At 37.5% G+C, this 21168-nt stretch overlaps 1 protein-coding gene across 13 annotated transcripts in view; it reads left to right on the top strand.

Moving 5' to 3' along the window:
• Positions 1 to 21168, top strand: part of ACACA (acetyl-CoA carboxylase alpha) — a 281044-nt gene that overhangs the window by 172671 nt on the left and 87205 nt on the right. For all 13 annotated transcript variants that reach the window (XM_047831855.1, XM_047831859.1, XM_047831864.1 and 10 more), the window contains 6 exons: positions 1594 to 1635; positions 2464 to 2679; positions 3816 to 3971; positions 6113 to 6316; positions 10922 to 11077; positions 12846 to 12992. In XM_047831855.1, coding sequence (XP_047687811.1) covers positions 1594 to 1635; positions 2464 to 2679; positions 3816 to 3971; positions 6113 to 6316; positions 10922 to 11077; positions 12846 to 12992 — 921 coding nt within the window. The remainder of the gene's footprint in view (positions 1 to 1593; positions 1636 to 2463; positions 2680 to 3815; positions 3972 to 6112; positions 6317 to 10921; positions 11078 to 12845; positions 12993 to 21168) is intronic.

The raw sequence follows: 21168 nt of genomic DNA on the forward strand, positions 1-21168 counted from the left end.
CATCTTCCTGCTTAATCTTGAAGTCATCCCCATGTTCTTCACTATCATTCGGGGGAATTATTTAGAACAAAACATCATCAGTAAAAGATCAGTGCTGTGTAAAACCCACTTTCAAAGGGCTTTTAAAGACCCAAGCCTGAACAAGGGATTTCCTGGGCTTGCTAAACAAGCTCCTAGAAACCTGTTAAATTCAGTTTTACAGTTAAAATGCCAAGGAAATGTAAAAAGATTTATTAACTGTGTAAGCTTAAGGTAAGAATGAGGTATAATACCTGTGGAAAGTATTCAAGAAGTTCTCAGTAAATTCAAGAACCACAAGTTTTCAGCATGAGTTCTGCTTTGGTTTTTTTTCCCTTAAGTCTTAATTTCTGTTTTTTTATCTCAACAAAGCGAAGTCGAATAAATAGGGAACTTGGATTATAACAAGAATAGAAAGGTAGTACCCTATACTTGAGAGAGAGTGGTAGAAATGGAAGGGTGTGGGCTCTGGCATTAGACTCAAGTTCACATTCTTGTTTTGTGATCCTGGGCATGTCACTTGGCTCCAGCTTCCTCAGCTGTAAAACAGGGTCATCATAGATACCTGAGAGGTTGTGGAGAGCTCTCGATGGGACAGCATGTGAGAATACCTGCCACCTAGAAGGCTTTCCGTTCATGTTTCCTTCATGGTTCCTAAAGCTCATTGAGGAATATTTAGGCAGCTAGTCCTGGTCTCTCTGCTTGTACCAATAAGTGTTTGATTATATTGCGCTCATAATGAAGGAGATACCTAATGAAACCTCCTATAGAGGCAAATAGTAATGACTTGATTCCAACACTGCCAGTAGAGCCTCCCATCCGAGAAACGGGTATTTGGTGTTAATAAGTTAAATTTCAGAAACTAATGGACTCTGCTAATTGAATTCATCTTTGTTAATTAATAAGGTTCTAGGAAATTGGCTGCTTTGTTGTGTAATGTCCTGCAAAAGAGCAGTAAGACCTAATGACTACAAGTTCACTAGTTCCTTCCCTCTCTTTCCTATACATGGGGTGGTAGTGACCAAAGTATCATCTTACACTTTTCTTTGTCTTGAAATGTTATTGTTTAAACACTTGGAATGATTGACTTAAGAGTGAATGTGGAAAAAACATGGATTGGGGAATACTGTGCTATCTGGCTAGTTTACATTTGAAGAGTTTCTTAAGGGGAAACTTGGGAAATCAGTCCAGTAACTACTATTGCAGTGCTGCAGCATAAGGGTATATTGGTTTTATTTGCCTGGTTGTGCCAAAAGCAACACCGGGGAAGACTTTTTTTTCCCACTTGGGAGATTTAAAAAAAAAAAAAAAAAAAAAAAAAACTAATTTTTTTTCCCTAGGAGAGGCTAGCTATTGAAGTTAGGATAATTGTGTGGTGATTTCAGACTTGGAAGTGGGGTCACAGTGGTGGTTACCCAAAGGATTGTTCCTATTCCCTGGCCTAAGCTTAGATAAGGAGCATGTATTCTAGGAGCTGCCTTCTAGATGCTTGACTGCTTCTGTACTTACCACGTGTTTATCCCCAAAGAGCCATATCTATGAAAGACTGACATATTTTCCCCTTCTTTACCACAGAGAGAATTTCCTAAATTTTTCACGTTCCGAGCAAGGGATAAGGTAAGGACTGGTTCCCTCCCACCCTTTTTTTTTTTTTTTTTTAAACCCAAGAGTGGCTTATCTTTGCCATGTGCTCTTCTTGCCATTCTCCTTTCTCTAACTGAATTTGCGCTTCCCTTTGCCTTGCATGTGTCTTAGAACCAAGGAAGGCTCCCTTTGGAAAGAGTTTGGTGTAGGAAATAGTCCAGTGTATTGAGCTACCCAAGGAAAGCGATAACTTTCACAATCATCACTATGCTTTAGGCCAGTCCTAATGATATATTAAAGGACTACTGCCCTTAGTAGTAGTATATCTTTTTTAATCTATGGATATTAAATATTCCAAAGCCAAATATCTTTATTTTTAAAAATTACATGATGTTTATTTCTTGAGTATTTACTGTGTCCTTTGTACTGTGCCAGAAATAATAAGAGTGTAAAACTGGGCCCTGCCTGTAAGCATTTTAGTTGGGTAAACCCAAAACATCAGTATGTGAAGTAGATACTAATGTGAAGCAGTCTGTGGTTAATTGTCAGAAATGAACTGTATAGACCGTAATGCAGTAGGAGTTCTGAGGGAATTGGTATTTTTTGTTTGCTTGTTTTTAATGGAAATCATCACCATTTGTAAAAGCATAAATGATGAAAGCTTGGAAAGTAAATAGGTATTTTAGTCCCTAATCTTACGTAAGCTATAGCATTATTCTTGTATGTAGCTCATTTTTGTTGCTTATTAGCGCATCATCGTTTATGTTTCTATTTTCAAGCATCTCTTTTATGTATATGTTCATAATATAATTTTGTTAACTGCCTCTTGTGAGCTCTTTTGTTCTCCAATTTTGTGCTCAGTTTGAGGAGGATCGTATCTATCGTCACCTGGAGCCTGCCCTAGCTTTCCAGTTAGAACTGAACCGGATGAGAAATTTTGACCTTACTGCCATTCCATGTGCTAATCATAAGATGCACCTGTATCTTGGGGCAGCCAAGGTGGAAGTGGGCACTGAAGTGACAGACTATAGGTTCTTTGTTCGTGCAATCATCAGACATTCTGATCTGGTCACCAAGGTAAGTACCATACTTGGATGGGAAGTTATTCCTGAGGGAAGGGACAGAGAAACAGGCATCGTTCAAAATCAGGTTTTCATTTTTTGTTTTGTTTTTTAATTAATTTTTTTTTTATCTTAAGTAGGCTCCACACCCAACATGGGGATTGAACTCACAACCCTGAGGTGAAGGGTTGCATGCCCTACTGACTGAGCCAGCCAGGTGCCCCTGGGTTTTTATTTTTTGAATCAAGGCTCTTATTCTCATTCATCCCACTCTCCAGTAGCCATTAGAAGTCTGAGAGTCCTTTCTCTCACAGAAATAAATATTCCATATGATAAAGGGCTTTAAAAAATTTTATTCTTGGTAATGGAAGCATGAAAGCACTCCTATGAGAAAAGGAAAAGCATCTTAACAGAAAAATCACAGGGATAGTTAGGTGATGATAGAAGATAAAGAGAAAAGTTAGAGATGGCCCCATTGTAAGCCCACCTAGAGGTAGAGTAGTTTCTGTGTATAGCAAGGTACTTCCTGGTGTCATAATTACTGCATCCTGTACCTATACCCTTTCTTCAACTTTTACTTTCTAAACAGATTTCCTTTCTAAACTCCTCTGTTTGGCATGTGTGAAATGTGATCCTATTGGAGGTATAGCTCTGGGGATGCCCTGCATTTCCACCTATTAGAAGGAAATGTTTCCCTAAGAGGCAGGAGGAAGGGCTGGCAGGAGCTCTTTGATAGTTGCCTGCCTCTGCTGCCTATGGTCATTGGGCTGACTCTAGGGAGAAAGGTAGCACCTGTAGCAGGTGCCTTGTGATTCATGACATAGTACTACTTAAGTCATTATAATAGCCATTTCTTTATTGACTCTTTCATTTTTTAATTGTTATTTATTTGTTTATTTTAGAGAGCATGAGTTGGGGATGGGGAGAGAGAGAGAGAGAGAGAGAGAGAGAGAGAGAGAGAGAGAGAGAGTGTGAATCCTAAGCAGGCTCCATGATCAGCGTGGAGCCCATTGGTGGCTTGATCCCATGACCCTGGGATCATGACTTGAGCCAAAATCAAGAATTGGATGCTCAACCGACTGAGCCATCCAGGTGCCCCTACTGATTCTTTTAAAACACACTGATGTTGATGGTGATTTTCATTTTGTATAGGAAGCTTCTTTTGAATATCTACAAAATGAAGGGGAGCGGCTGCTCCTGGAGGCCATGGATGAATTGGAAGTTGCTTTTAATAATACAAATGTTCGCACTGACTGCAACCACATCTTCCTCAACTTTGTGCCCACAGTCATTATGGACCCATCAAAGGTACATTTCTCTTTAGCTTCTCTCCCAGCACTACCAAGCACAAGTAGAGAGATTCATCCATATTTATTCTCACTTAAACCTGGAAACAAGTACACTTGGTTAGCTAGTTGAGCCCTTGATATTTAAAGTTTACAGAATGCTTGTGAGACAGGGTTTCTGGGAGGGAGTCAAAAATTTGAAGCCATTGAAAGCAGACATCAAAACTGAAGGTGGTATAATGTTATCTTGCTGGTCATTTATAAGCAGTATGAAAACATAAAAGTTTCTTTCTGTTTTTCCATTGGTACCTGCTTTGGATACTTGTCATCATAATGGTCCTGTTTTTATATAATTCCCTAGGATTTCTCATCTGGAATGACTTTGCTATTTTTGGACATTTTGGCAAAATTACTGCTGTTTTGCACTAAATGTTACTTACCTGTGGCCTCAGGGAGGCAGTACAACTTCCTAAAGTGTCTAACCTATTTCCCTTCAGTATTTTTCCACAGGGAGACAATTTGGTTGTTATAGAATTTTCACATGTATTATATATGTTTTCTATCCTGAGGCTCTATTCTAAAATGCATTCCATATAGTTTAAGAAAGGAAAACAGGGTGATTCTATACTTGACCTTTTATCCCAGGTGTAATAAAGACAGACTGCTCTCTATTTGTATTCACTCTAACCTTTTTCTATCTTGGTATTGTGGAATTGGTTAGGAGAACCAGTATCTCCATTTCTCAAGATCAGTTGTAAGCATGGACTTTAGATTTTTGAACTTAATGTCTAAGACCTAAAAAATCACTTCCTGCTTTTTTTTTCCTTCAAGACTCTAAACTACTGATAGGTTGACAAGGATAGGGCTACTCACTGAGTATCAAGTCTCATCATCTAGCTTAAGTGAAGGTTCTCTTAAGCATTCTGGGACTGCTGAGTCTGGAAGAGTGAAAACATGGCCAGGACACTATTTAACTGTATATATTTTTAGACTTGACCTGACCATTTCTCAGTGAGTTTTTTTAATATCTGCCTCTCTACTTCCACTCTAAATACCCATACGTCCTAGCTATGCCTTTCTAATCATAGATAAGATAACTGTCAGCTTCTTGAATGTAGAGATTGTTGACTTTTGTTCTCTCCAGAAAAGAATAGGTAGATACCCTTTGGTTAACAAGCAAGTGTGGGACTAGAGAAGTCAACTCCTTGAAATCCATTAACCTGAGATTCTGTAGTGCTAAAACAAACTGCAAAGGTGTCACATACTTCTAAAGAACCATAAGAGAAGAATGGTAGAAAATATTTTTGGTATTTTCTAAGTTGAGAAAGCAATTTAGAAAGACAATTCATTTAAGAGAATGGGTTAATTTTGAGTAGTATGTCCTGGCTGCCTTTAGCCATATTGGGAAAACAAAATTTCATTTGTCAGTAAGGGAAAATCCCATCTAAGGCCATTTGGTTAAAATAACTTGCCTAACCCTGAAAACTAGGAGCACTAAGATGCCTGGGTATAAGCCTTAGAGAAACTATGAAACATCTGCCCCATCTACTTAAATCCCAATTGGACTTGGCAATGACCGAGCTTCAGAGCTCTGTTTAGAGAGAACATTCTAACACCACCTACAAATTGCCTCTCTTTAATTTGTGCAATTTACCAAGAGGCATATATTATAAAGTTTAATAAAATTGTATAGAAAAAAGCTCATGGTGGTAATTGCTGTGATGATTTAAGGTCCTATAAGTGCAATGAAACATAGTTACCATGCATATAAATGCTACTTAATAGCTATTTAACTAGAAATTTTTTTCTTATTTGGGGGCTTTCTCTCAAATCCCATGGCTTGTAATTTTAGATATTGCAGATCTTTGATATAGAATATGAATGTAATTGGGAAACGGGTTGGTAGTTGCACAGATTTGGGTGTTGTGAGCCAGAGAACCCCACTCAAATGCCAGCCTGGCGTGAAATTGTCCCCAACTTGTTTCTAAGCAAGAGTAGGGTTGGGGAGAAATTATCTTACTTTTTATAAGGAATACATGTAGTGCACATCTCCAGAAACCAGCACCTTTTTCCATTCCTTCTTTCCCAAAGATGGGAAGACCTGAAACAGGTTCTAGGTACAAGGTGTTTTAAGTTTTGTGCTTGGTGACGTGTCTGTGACAGATTGAGGAATCTGTGCGGAGCATGGTAATGCGCTATGGAAGTCGGCTGTGGAAATTACGTGTCCTCCAGGCAGAACTGAAAATCAACATTCGCCTGACACCAACTGGAAAAGCAATTCCCATCCGCCTCTTCCTGACAAATGAGTCCGGCTATTACTTGGACATCAGCTTGTACAAGGAAGTGACTGACTCCAGGACAGCACAGGTACAGTAGTCAAGGGCTCCTTAGACTTTTGATTTTGTCCTTAAAGATAAGCCACTTGGCCTTGTTATGGAAAACCCAAACTCACAAGTCCCATTCGTTCATGTAGCGGAGTTATCCTCTGTCAGCTTCAGTGCTCACATGAATTTGAAAAAACTTCATTTACCTTATAAGATGTGCCTGTGTTCTTAATCACGGATGTTATGAAACCCTCAATCTTTGTGACATACTAGTGAGCCCAAACAGATGCCAAGTGAACCTCAATCCAGAGGTAATTCTACAATTTAGCATTCTTTTATAAAGGGCTTTTGAGCTACCTGAACAATCTTGTCTTCTCTGGGCTGATCTGTCTTTCCTGTTTTCAGCCTTGATAGCCCACTCATTGGCAAGTAAAGAAAAGAAAATTGTTGAAATATATCACCAACTTTGATTGTAAGGAAAATTTCAGCATAATGTAATAGCTAGAGCAATGTCAAGCAGTGACTTTCTCATATTTACCCATTATGTTATTCCATTTACACACATTATTTTCCTTCAAAGAGTTCAGAGTATTATAGATCTATAGAAGAGCAAAGTAGTAAACTTTAACCCCTTTTTCAGGTAGAAAAATCAAGAATGTGAAAATGGAAGATGACTCTTTCAGTAGATTGATTATGTCATAACAGAATTCCTTTTAATCTGTGTTCCCACCTTCATTTCTAAATATTTGTGCCATTTGCTGTGATACTGGATTTGGGTTGGTTTGCCATTGCTCACATCTTCTTAAGAACTGAGATGTTATTTTAGCTTTTTGGCCAGAACTTGGAAAGTGAATTTCTTCTGTTTAAAGGATGACCTTGCTTCAGTACGTGTACACAAGGGTTTCAGTTTCTTCTATGCAGTTGGTGCCAGGAAGAGATTATATGTCTCTTGTTTTTATCTATGTCCTTTTAAATCCAGGAACAGAGGCAAGAAAAGACATTTTTGCCAGTATTTTGAAGATGAATTTTAAAAATCTGAGTTTGGATAGTTGTCAGAGTGACCTTTCATTTTGTGCTTTGATTCCCAGTTAGATGGCCAGAGAAATCTATCCAGTGAGAAGTGAACAGTTAAAACAGAGAGAGAGAGAGAGAGAGTGCGCACAAGAGTGCAAGGGGTGAGCAAGAGAAAGAGTATTCAATAATTTTTGCTGCATTTGATGTTTTTCAAGACAGCCTTAAAGACATTTTCAGTCAGAGCTTTCCATGGGCAGGGATATTTTTAATTAACTTCTACAATGGCTTCAAGGCAGTCTATTCTTGTGAAAAATAAGATGGCCACTTGAGATTTTAATGTTTTTGATAAATATGTTTGTTCTTCATAACTATTTTATTTTTCCTTTTTTTTATTAGAAAGCTCTTAGATTTCCTTCATTCTGGCTAGTGGTGACACAGGGGCATGAAAGGCTCAGATGCCTTCAATCATGATTTAGTACTATGCCTGGCACAAAATAAGTACTCAATAAGTATCTGAAAGAATGAATGAGCTACCTTTTGCCTGAGGGACAACCCCTATTACCATGGGTCCTACCTATTTAGGAAGCCCTAAAGGAAGAGGTCTCCTTCAGGCTGTTCAGTTGAGGGAGTTCAGCAGCCACTGCGGAATGTGAATGAACCCAAGAGCTCCTGGCCGGAGGAGGGAACCAGCAAAAGGAACAGTCTTCAAGTCTGCTCTGGTGCTCCTAATGCCTACCTGATACTTACTGCCAATTTATTTTTTTCCTTTCTTTGTTCTAGTGAGTTATTATGTGAATTCAAAATAATGTAGAACACTGTGTATCATTCATTCGTTAATTGATGTAACATTTACTGACCACCTATATAGTGTGTCAGGCACTATGGATTCAAAGTGATCTCTATTCTTAAGAAATTTACATCAGGGTGGAAGAAGACAGATAATTAGTTTGTCTGTAATATGATTATGATTTGTGCTATCAAAAGATAGGTACAAGGTTCTAAGGGAGCAGACTATGGGATCAGAAATTGTTTTCCAAGAGAAGCCTTTCTGATGGCCACTGATGAAAGGTGTATGATATATAAAATATATGCATATTTTCATAAACTTGTAAGACATACACTTTACCAATTTTTAACTACTATGTCCATTATAGTAGAAAATGAAATTAATGGTAGCTGATCATTCAGTGCTATCCATTACCATCAACCTCTTGTTCAGCACATCGTTTATTCTTTCTGACAACAAGGAGCAGGGTTGACTAGTTTGAGCTTCATTTTCTTTCATTTTCTTTGTAAAGTCTTTGTGGTGTTAGCTGTAATTGAACACTGATGCCAGCCATCACAGCAGGGAGAAGAGATTTGGGTAATCCGTTGCATGAGTCACTTGATTCCCAATGTGTAGTATAAGGGAGAAATATATATTTTTTAAGTTACCTTTATTGAGATACAATTTACATATAATAACATGTACTTATTTTATGTGTATACTTCAGTTCATTCTCAAATCATATAAACCTGTGTGACTCCCATCACAGTCATGATAGAGAACATCTTAAAACCCGTAAGAGTTCTCTTATTCTCTTTTGCGGTCAAAGGTAGAGTCACAGTTCTAGGCACCCAGTGGCCTGCTTTCTATTACAGACGAGTTTTGCCTGTCCTAGAATTTCATATAAATGAAATCAGACATTATGTACAGTGTTTATGTGGCTTCTTTTGCTCAGCATAGTATTTTTGAGATTCATCCATGCTGCATAGATGTAGACTCTGGGTATGTTCCTCTTCATTGCTGAGTGGTATTCCATTTTATGAATGTAACAAAATGTTTATATTCGTTCACCTATTGATGGACATTTGAAGCTTAATTTTCCAGTTTGGGCTATTATGAATAAAGCTGCTATATGAACATTCATATACAAGTCTTTATGTAGAATATGTTTTCATTTTTCTTGGGTGAATATATGAGAATGTAATTACTGGGTCACAGGAAGTGTATTTTTAATTTTATTAAAAAAACTGCCAAACTATTCACCAAAGTAGTCCTACCATTTTCAAGTCCCACCAGCAGCGAGAGTACCTAGAGGGCTTTCTCCAGCCCCCTTCTCAGTCCACATGGTTATGTTGCTCAACCACTGACCAGCCTGACTTCATTCTACCTTGGCAAAAGTGAGTCTCAAACTCTTGTACCCACAGCTCTTGTCTTTCCTAATAGACAGGAATGTAGCTCCCAGAATCTGCTGCTTTTACTCCTTTTTCTTATTTTGATTTGGTTTATCTTCTCTCAGGAGTCCAGTTTTTTCATTCTAATACCTTGACCATACTTAACACTTTGAATCTCTTAAAACATTACTGTTTCTACCTAAGACATTGCTAATTCTACCTCCCACCCAGTGACTTCCACCATTAGTCATATAGAATAGGACTGGAAGCTCCATTCCATGGGGTTTAAGCAGCCCAAGACAATTTGTGCCCGGTATAGGACCTGACTGACCAGTCAGCAGAACACATTTGTTCCTCTGAGCTAGGCAGCTCCGGATTCATTTAGCTAAATGGTATCCAGGGTTTGGGAAAGTACTTAATTATGTTGTTAGGCCTATATATCAGGTTCACAAATCTATTTCTTAATGGTAGATTTAAGCTTATACATTTTAGACCAGAATAGATATGTGTGTATGCCCACATACCCTTATTTCCCAGGCTTCATTTGTATTCACTGTGTTTGGAGTCTATATTTAAGTATTCATGCATAAAGTGCCTAGTTTAGTGTTATACAACCTCTGGGCACTCAATAAATATTAACTGAATTGAAGTAATGGCATCCCTTATAAATATTCATAAGCAAATAAAACTAAATATATGAAGTATGAAGTACTCTTCTAGCTATATTTGAGTTGAAATGATTAAAAAATGGTGTGTTTTCATTATGTGGCAATATAGGTATTGCAGGAGCTATTCGGTAGTTGTAGATGTAGTATACTGGAGGATATAAATAAATGCATATCTGTATTATATTAATATATATATAATAACACATTTATTTTACTCTGGGCTATGTCTAATGAGCTAACCAGAACTGACTAGCTGGATGGATGGATGGATGAAATCCACTTCTGGCAAAAATCTTTGAAACCTTTGTGTGGCTATGAACACTTACGAAGCACCTTCTAATCATAGACTAAAGCACAGATAATAGGGTAGAGCCTTGACCTGACTTCTGTTAGGGAAAGAGCAGAATTCTCTTCAGCACGTAGCTGTTCCTCAACTTAAATGTCCGGACTGCTTAGATTCATTAGTTGACATACTCCATTTCTGAGTATATGGAATTTTAGTCATTTTAGAAGGCAAGCAGTGTCAGTCTGTCTCTGAGATGTGAAATTTACGCTGTGCTTTCTTGTTGATTTCAACTAATCCAAAAGTGAGAGCAACCCATGGAGTATCATTGGTTACACACCATTTTTTAGAGTTGGTTAATCTGTAGAGAATTGAGAACACTACCCAATGTGTAAAGGCATGTCTTAGCTACTCAACCCACCAAAAATGTGTGTCCAGAAATAACGTTTATGAAAAAAGCCCCTCTAGGCAGCTGATTTTCTTCTCTGTCTCTTAACTCCCCCTTGTCATTCTCTTTCTCCTGTAGATCATGTTTCAGGCATATGGAGACAAACAGGGACCATTGCATGGAATGTTAATCAACACTCCATATGTCACCAAAGACCTACTTCAATCAAAGAGATTCCAGGCACAATCCTTGGGGACAACATACATATATGATATCCCAGAGATGTTTCGGCAGGTAAAGGTGGCTAACTGGGGGGGTTCTGATATGTTCTAAAGAGGCAGGGTTTTCCTGAATTTCCATTGGATGCAGCTTAGCCTGGAATGGGTCATTCCCAAAGGGCAAGAAGTATCTTGACACTACTCTCATTTCTGTCTCATTCGGGATTTGGTGACTGCCAACTCCAATATTGGACAGTTCTTTATGAATTAATAGGAGGAATGGTGAGGATAGAAGCTTCTATTGGGAAGAAAGTAAACTGAGATAGCATACCTGTGATGGTAGTTTACAATGACCTGTGTGAGGAGTTACGTTCAGGTATATATTTCCTAAGCTATAATAAAATTATGGGTATTAAAAAAGAGGGTTGAAACTCTATTTCTCTTTTTCCTATTTTCCAAGATAACCCAGGCCATTAGCTGATAGGTTAATATGATGAGGATCAATACTGATAACATATACAAATGGATATAGAGTTCATGATACACAGTTTAAAGTATCAATTCTTTCATGGAAGATTTATTATAGCTGAATAAAAACTAATGTGAGAAAATACATTATGATTCTCATCCTTTATTTGAAAATAAATTCCTTTGATCTGTATGGTGAATCCTCTCTATGCTGCAGATTTTTCTTCCATCAATAGAAGGCAAGAAAAGTACATCCACAGCAGAAAATGCAACAGATAGAGTATCAAAAGAATACTGAATTTGTCCTTAAAAAAAAAAAAAAATCTATGAATACAGGATTTTTCCAAGTCTTCTAGTCAATACTACTAGTATTACCACATTTGAATTTTAACAAAGTAATATATGTGGCCTTGGTAAATAGTCTACCTGTAAATACAAGAGATTTCCTGTAAGTAGTCATTTGTTTGCAAGTTCTCTCTCTGGAAACATAGGTATCTTCATTTTGTATTGCCAACATTGTTCCCCTACAAGTTGTGTTGGTTCTGTTCCCCAGTGCCAGAACTATAAATAGAAATGACACTCTGTATAATTTTTCCTGTAGAATAGACATAAACACTGTGATTGGAACATGTAGATATGAATATATCATATTGCCTTTAAATGTTGTTTTGAGACAACCAAAGAAACAGCTAGTTCCCACTTCATGAGGCATTTGTTCTGGTCATATGAAGTTGGAAATGGAAATCAAAATGGTTTTAAAATGGATAGGTGTGTCTGTATTCTCAAATTTGACCAGAATTGATCCGCACATTTACAAATAGTCATACATCCCTGATGAGCTAATTCCTGCATATGGGCCTATAGATCTGAAAAGACATTAGGAAAGGATGCTTTTCCTGAGCCTCTAGTAGAAACTTTATTCTTGCCGACTTAGATTTTTTTTGGTATTAGCTGAGTGTCATATCCCTTTTCCCGGTTATTTTTCTATTCTTCTGGGATTTTTCTTCCTTTTTTAAAAAAGAGGGATTAATGTTACTTATTTAGTTTTTTATTTTAATTTTCCTAGGTATTGTTAGGTCTGTTTGTTAGGTCTATTGCATTTGTTAATGCTCTTGTGCTGATTCAGAATCACTCAGTAATTTGACTTTGTTGAAAAAGTGCCTGATTTTGATATGTAAAAAACATTATGTGAAAAATAATTACAAATCTATTTTAACTGAGAATGAGAGCTGCAGAATTTGGTCTAATGCTTTGATGCTCAGCAGAACACTTGGAAAGGAAAGAGTAAAATCAGATTGACTGAAACTTAATATTTGTTTTTGTGTATGTTAAAATGCTGATTGTCACTGATTAGTCAAACTTCTCTCCTCCACTAGTCTCTGATCAAACTCTGGGAGTCTATGTCCACTCAAGCATTCCTTCCATCACCCCCCCTGCCTTCTGACATGCTGACGTATACTGAGCTTGTGTTGGATGATCAGGGTCAGCTGGTCCACATGAACAGGCTTCCAGGAGGAAATGAGGCAAGTCATTGATTCCCCTTCCCCCTTTTCTTATATCTGTGCCCACTAGAGGCAACTTTCCATGGGGGTGGTCATTAAGTAGCATTAATTTAGACGCTGCATAGGCACATAGTAGTCTTGTTGGTAGAGTTCTTTAGAGAGAAAACATTGACTGGATATCAAGGAATTATTAATTTTTTATGTGTGATAATGATGTGCTTTTTCAAATGGTATTGAAGTTTTGCTTTCTAAAAAACAGTTATGTTTTCTGTTACACATAACTACTAAAATAGTTACAGATGAAATGAACCAATGTCTAGGATTTGCTTCAGAGTAATAGAGGGGTGAGTGTGGGAGTATAGAGAAAACAAACTGGCCATGAGTTGTTAATGAAAGCTAAATGATATATACATAGGAATAGACTATTTTCTCTATTTTTGTATATACCTGAAATTTTGAGATTTTTTTTTAATGTTTATTTTTGAAAAGAGAGAGCACATGCACACGAATATGCAGGTGGGGAAGGGCAGACAGATGGGGAGACTGAGGATCCAAAGTGGGTTCCGTGCTGACAGCAGAGATCCTGATGTGGGGCTGGAACTCGCAAACCATGAGATCATGACCTGAGCCAAAGTAGGATACTTAACCGACTGAGCCACCCAGGCGCCCCTGAGATTTTTCTATAATAAAAACATTTAAAGTATTGTTTTGCTTGATGTTCTTTCTTATTTGGATACTTACATACTAGTACACCTTTTTTGGTATATTTTCTGTGCTCAGGTAATTTAATCTAGTGCTGTTATGATCATGATAAATATATTCTTAAAGGGGCTCAATCAGAACCAGGGGTTTAAACATAAAAGAATGTAGCAGAAGGCACATTTCTGATAGTTATCTAAGAATTCATTTTCTGGCATTGGAATCCTCTCTTGTATGGTGCACTGTTAATAATGATATAAAGTCATAATAACCTATCTCCTCCTCTTCCTGATTTTAACTATGCTTCTAATGTACAATTACAACCAAAACAATAATAAACTTAAAAAGAGACAGTTTTTATTTCAACCTTAGATAGAATCCCTAGATAAATCTCATTGTTTAGAAAGAGTAATCTTTACCCAAGTGTTCTCCATAAACAGGCTAGGTAGACCTTTGGAGATAATACGTGGTATTTTCCATTTTGTGTATCTTTTTCAAAAAATGTTACTGTATATATAAGGTGTATGCTGTTTCAGTAAGTACACCAGTGGATGCCAAAAGTAGATGAATTGGTATTAAGATGGATGCAGGCATTGGACCAGGTGGAGAGTATCAGACTTACAGTTCTTCTAATCTAATGCCTCAACAAATAGCAAAGGCAAGAGGCGAGGAAGAGAAGATGCATAGAATTTTCACAAGAATAGATATGTACTCGTTAACACACCAGGTTGAAGCAGCGGCTTGTGCCACAGTGTGACATCTACATAGTGAGCCCCTCAACAGCAAAGAAAAGCTTCATTGTGCTAGACCTAAATTCTGTTTCATTCAACAGTGTAGTCTTTAGGAATGGAAGGCACCCTTGTGAACATGGGGCTGAGAGAAAAATGGTTTTAACTAATGTAATTAAAAAATGAGATTTTGGGCCACATGAAAGCTAGCTGCACTGCTGTGTGAAACCTCTTGCCATGATCTTTCTCTCCTGCTTTCTCTCTGCTCTCATTCTGTGTTTGAGCGAATGGAGACTGGGGGAATAGTGAAGTCCCAGAGGGACAGAGCTCTGTTCTTGCTGAAATTACAAGCACAGAGCTGCCTGGGCATGAACATGTAGTGTTTACTCTGCCAGTATGAATACAAATAGTCTTATTATACGGGACTCTGTACCCAAAGACCACACACACACACACACACACACACACACACACACACACACACGAATAAAAAAAAAAAAAAATTAAAGGTTTTTTTTAACCCCTTTAAGACTCACCAAACCTGGGTGGAAAAGGGATGTCTTAAACAGCCACATAGTACTGTAGTTACAAGCAGTAGAGTCGGGATGGGGACCATATGTTTCCCTTTGCCCAGTGCTTTAATAACCTTGAAATTGAGAAATCTAATTGTATTTAAATTTTTTATTTCTGTTTTTGTCAGTTGTCACTTTCTTGTTCTACCTTTTATCCTCCTTAAAGGGTTGCCTATTTTCTTTGTTCTCTTTTCTTTTTCTTCAAATGATTGACCGGGATTGAGGCTGAGTTGTTAGCTTGCTGTTTCTGAGTCTTTGAGCTCAGGAGAAGTGAGACCAATGTTCTTTTGTGAGCAGTTAGTGACTAATGCCTGGGATGGTTGGTGAAGTCAGTCCATGGCTGTAGCGAGATTATAGGGTATTGCACAACAGGAATGGGATTGGGGTATAAGTATCAAACTCTGTTACCAATAGCTTGAGCATACAATGGTGTGCGTTCACTGAGAAACCGACCAATCTGAAGATGGAGTTTCAGCAGTCAGAATTCTGGGGGGCAGCTGTGCCTAAGAGATGACGAGGCATCAGTGGGATGTATTTCCTCATGCTGAGCCCAGTTTTATCAGAGCAAGTTGACTTTCAGCTATCGCAGTTTAATTTTCTTTGGCAAAAGAGACAAGTTTGTCATGAGCCTGGCACTCTATGCATTACCCCAAGAGTGATGTGAAGGGAACGAGAAGAGCTCATGCTGATGAGATTTGGAGCAAATCTGTCCTGTCCCAAAGAGAATGGGCATCTGAACAGAGCCTTGAGAAATCGTTTTATTAAAAAAGGAATAAAAAATTGACCTGTTAATGTTCTGAGAGCCAAGGCTTGATGTAAATGTATTGATGCTACATAGACATTAAATCATCATAATGTGGTGTTCTCCAAAGGTGACGGCTCTACCAGGTCATCATTGTGGGTGATTGGAGTTTCTGGGTTTAAAAGCTAGCACATGGATATAAAGAATAAAGGTAAAACAAGAGATTCCTGCAGAGTTTCCCCATGAATCGAGATGCTTTTCCCCTTTTCCCCATAATCAAAGGCAGAAAACCTGTACTTACCAGAGCATCGGCTATATGGGTGGCCAGGCTTTCTTCCCTGTTTTTTTTCCAGGACAGTAAATAGGTAAAATGGTGATGGGACCAGGACTTGGAACAATTCAGTTCCATTTAGTTTTAGGTAACTTGTTTGCCATTTGAGAAAGAATATTGGCTGTTTCAGCAGAGATGTGACCTGCATTTTGAACACTGTCCCCACGTTAAAAGCAGGAGAAAGAGAGATTTTCTGATGTGGTGTTAGCCACTTTCTCCTTTCTATTTTCCTAGTTGTCCCTTCTCCATCAAGAAAGATGTAACTGAAGGAATGCCACCTTATTCATGATGGAAGTGTAGGAGAACACATTTTTCTCATTGTCAGATTTGAATGGCATTGCATTTAGTATGAATTTAGAGTAGGATTAAAAGAGATGTAGACCAAATCTGTGAACTATGTTACTTGCAAATAGTTCCAAAGATGAGTTGCCTAGGATTTTTTTAATAGTTTTGAGTAAAGATGAAAATTGTGGAAAATGTGATTGCAACATAGACTAAACTTATTTCAATTCTAGCTGCTATGAAGCTACAGTGATGGGCAGTGTATGTAAATACACAGCTAGATGAATGGTGTGCTGCTGAGCCTGGAATCAGAGGAAGTGCAGCCAACTCACAGTTCTACTTTTACTGCTTCTCAATTTTGGAGGAATTGTTTTCATTTTCCTGCCAGTTTGCTAACCTGTTTTGATCATTTGGTGGAAGCTGTAATTGCAGGTGGGAACATTTTGAGTAACAGTTCACAATCCACTGCAGCTACTTTTCACGCTAAATCCTGTTATTAAAAGGCTCAGGCTAAGATCAAGCCAAGGGCGGTAACGGACTTGACAGAGAACAGCTTAACTTTGCTTGGTATAGGACAAAGAAAACCGTAGCCTTCTTGAGACTACATTCTTACTTGTTCTGACATGTTATTAGCATTCTTTTATCATATTTCCTTTAACTCCGTGAAATAAATCATGAATGTCTAAACTGGGCAGCGATGAAAGATATGATAGGCAAGCAACTTTCATAGCACTTTTAGTGTGGACAGAAAGTAGGACCCTGTTTTCCTCTCTCTGTCAGCACATGGGATTTTTAACCATGCAAAACCCTTCCCCACATCTCTCCTGTCATAATGGAAAACTGAGATAAGAGGAAGATTCTCTTTAGAAGCAGCTATAATAATCAGGTACAGGGTGTGTATTCCACAAAGGATCAGCAACTAAAGACTGGAATTCTTGTGTGGTATTAAATTTTTTCCTTAAAATTTTTCTGGGAGATAAGCATATTCCAAATTGAATGCAATTTGATGACTGCCTTCACATGCACACTCACTACCACTCTTTTAAGAATTGCAGTCGCTCCAAGGCTTCATTTCTTCAGATGGGCACTAGGTGTCAGGGTTTTTCCTTCTCAGCAGCTTGGCATTCAGACAAGCCTCTGAATTGCCCGTTTGGTGAGACAGATCCAGTGGTATCCTTCCTCGTTTTTCTTCAGTTGGTGTGGTAGGCTTTGCCTGGTGTTCCTCCAGTATGCAATTGCATTTTTAACTCTTTGGGCGGAGATCTGTTGAACCTTATCACATCCTTGCCCTACACATTTTTTACAAGAAACATCTGTTTAGGAAGAGGATGATTGAGGAGGAAAAAAATAGTGGAAATTAAAGTTTAAAGACTGGTTGCCATCATGACTGGTATCTTTTATGTTCTTGAGGTGAAAGGGTAGGGATGGTGGGAATTAGGAATTCAGTCCTAGAACTGCTCAGCCTTGCCAACATTTAATTGTTGGCAGTGTGTTGATGTCTGGTTTCACCAAGGTATAAGTGTCTGTAATTTTTTAATATAAAATACTTCAAACTTAGAAAAAATTATGGAGAGCGATATATCAAATATCCTTGCATCTACTGACTGGCTTAAACAAATCTTCTCATTTTGACACTCCTCCTCACTTATATGTTGCTATAATCCTTTGAAATCTCTAATTTGAATATAGAAACAAACAAAAATTGGGGATTGGTAAGGAAAGGAAGTTGGTAAGCTTATAGAAGCCTGAAGTATTAGAAGAAATTAATTAGTAGATCCATTTTGACAATTCTTAGGCTAACCCTCTTAGCCCAAAGGACCTCTTATTTTAGAAAAACCACCATAACCCTCTGTCTGAATTTACTTGGTTGACATTTTCTATTCTCTCAAAGGAATTCCTTGTGTTATCCTGGACTCAGATTCTAGTGGAAGCTATTATGCTTTGAAACTCTGACTGGAGAGAGTTTGTGTATGTTTATGGACTTGAGCTCATGCATATAGAAGCCAAATATGTTTCTGGTTTAACATTAGACTTTTGTATATTGCTTTACTCAATTTAATCTCAGAATAGCTCCATGAATGTGAGGCTAATTTGGATGTATTTTACTGTGCTTTTATTTCATTCTTTTGATATCAGTTTACCTTTTCATGCTGGGTGTGGAAATTGAGTCCATGTCAATCTTTAAGATACGTGTTGGAAAAGAGGCATATTTGTATTGTAGTATGCTAAAGGTGAGCTTTGAAATAGACCTGAAGGAGGCAGATCTGAAAAACAGGACCATGGTCTGTGCACTGATTGTTCAGGTTATAAAAAGAGACTAATGGTCCTTGCCATCAATCTATCCCTGAAGATGGGGAAGTGTTTGTAATAAGTGCTTTGAGATCCTCAGCAGAAAAGTATCACACACCACTGATTACATACAAACATTCATAATTTGCGCTTATCTTGTTTTTCATCAACAGCTTCCCCAAGCCCCAATTTTGAATCTTTTTAGGCCTAACAAGGTAGGAATTTCAAGTATAGAAAAAGACATGTTATGAAATATGTGATTAAGATAGTTTTATTTAAAATTACTATGCACTTTTCTTTTATCCTCTGAGTGAGCATGTTTGATTACGAGTCTTTGTCTAAAATGATCCTCAGAACCAAAGTTGAGCCCCTCTTAGAAAAATATTGAGGCTAATTTTGAAAGATAGGTCTTCCTGCCACAGAATTACTTTTAATGAATTTTAACACGATTCTTTTGGGATGCATATACTTTTCTCTTTTTTTTTTTAATTTTTATTTAAATTCCAGTTAACATATAGTGTAATATTAGTTTCAGATGTAATATTTAGTGATTCATCACTTACATACAACACACAGTGCTCATTACAAGTGCCTTCCTTAATACCTGTCACCTGTTTACTTTGCATATACTTTTCTTAGAATTCCTTCTGAATGGCTGTTATTGGTATTGGAGATTTTTCAACAGGTGGATTAGTTCGTTTGACTCATTTCATTATTAGCAAACCAAAGCCCAGTGAGCTTGACTGAAAATCCTAATGCATCCATTAGCCGACCAAAGCAGAACTTGTGGAGGGCTCCTCAGTCCCCTTCAGAAGTCAGTCCTAAAGATAAGATAGCCTTTAAACAAAAGGATATACTCGCCAGCATTTTTATACTCCTTAAGTTTCAAGATTTTGCTGAAAAAGGATGTGATATAGTACCCTATGTCAAGAAACTGTACAGCTCCAACTAAAGGCAATAGCGAACATCAGGACAGCAACAGATGACACCCTAGGATGAGGTGTAGCACGGAGCATCAGAGTTCAACATTCGTTTGTGTGATTAATGGGCAAAGCTTCTTGAACTGCAGTAGGCCAACTTGGTTAATTTCCATATCATCCAATTACTCCTGTGCCCCATTTCTCAAATACCACTGGCTTGTATGTGCTCTTTTGCATGTTTTTTTTTTTTTTTAAACTGGTATGTTTACTAAAAGCATTGTGTGTGTATATGCATAAAATTACTGTGGTTTCATGTTTATAAATATTGCAGGGAGATAATTCCCCTGTTCAATTAGAAATTATTATTTCTAGTCTTCAGTAATATTTTTCAAAAAATTACCTCTGGGATGAAATTTTTTTGCTCTAAAAATGTTTTTTTTCTTACTCTTTTATCGCTTTTTGGAAAGGGTGAGGTAAGTTTGTTCAGCCATTTTTGAATTATCCAAGCATGAAAAAGAGAGTTTTTCAGCTGTTAAGAAAATTATTTTCAGCTCTTTTATGTGATCATATAACACTAGGCAACAGAATATGATATCCAGCAGATAATACAATATGGAAAGGCATTGACTTTTTTTCAGCATGGTTTTTCTGAATGGCACAAATTATGTCAAACATTGTATCGCCTTGTGGTTTAAAAAGGCACATTTTAACACCTATACAGTATTTTTCTACTATTTCATCAAGTACATTTTTTTCATGAAATTCTAACATGAGTGAATGTTGTCATTATTTTTTTATAGTATCTAACTAAAAGTGAAGATGTAACATTTCATACAAGACATAAAAGGGGGGGAGGTGACATTTTATTATGCATCTGTAAAGGAACTCAAGTTCAGATTCTTTCTCACTGGGCCTTCATTTTCTCATCTCCACAATGCAGATAATGCTTAGGTCCGTTTCAGCTCGAACGCTCGAGAATTCTTTGTATTGCTGCTCCAGGGCCTTGCAGAATGGTCATCTTCCTGGGGCATTAGCAATAGTAACACAATAGCTACAGGAGGCTTTGCCAGGAGATTTCAACTATTAGACTTTTAGCATGGAAAATAAAGCTTTAATGTTAAAGCCACAGTCTCACCTCTATTTAAGTCTACATAGAAAAATATTGTTACAGCTGAACTCAAAGTGAGGAGATAGAAGAAAGGCAACCATGGCAAAGATATACTTTACCTGCCTCCCACAGCATAGATAGCTACGGTTGATGGATGCTTCTTACATTCTTAAAAACACAGTCCTGTCCTGTTTTGCCCCTTCGCTTTCCCTTCAAATTTATTGGTTGAGCTTAATATTAGTATTTTATTTTGTAGTAACTGCAGCTTTGGGAAGTATCTGTGTGTGTGCACGCGTGTGTACAATTGCACATTCTATTCACACTGATAGTACAATTAATGTTGATGTCAATTTTGGTGTTAATTTTGGGTCATGATTAGTGTTGACACTTTGTGTCAGACTAATGGCATTTATGGGCACCATCGGAATAAATGTTAATATTGTCATGTTTTTAGTATCTGTTATAGTAACATTAAACCAAGGTCCTCCCAGGAGAAAAAAATACATGTATGGATAGATAGATAATG

This window comes from Prionailurus viverrinus, chromosome E1 (genome assembly GCF_022837055.1).
Source record: "Prionailurus viverrinus isolate Anna chromosome E1, UM_Priviv_1.0, whole genome shotgun sequence".
Lineage (NCBI taxonomy): Eukaryota > Metazoa > Chordata > Mammalia > Carnivora > Felidae > Prionailurus > Prionailurus viverrinus.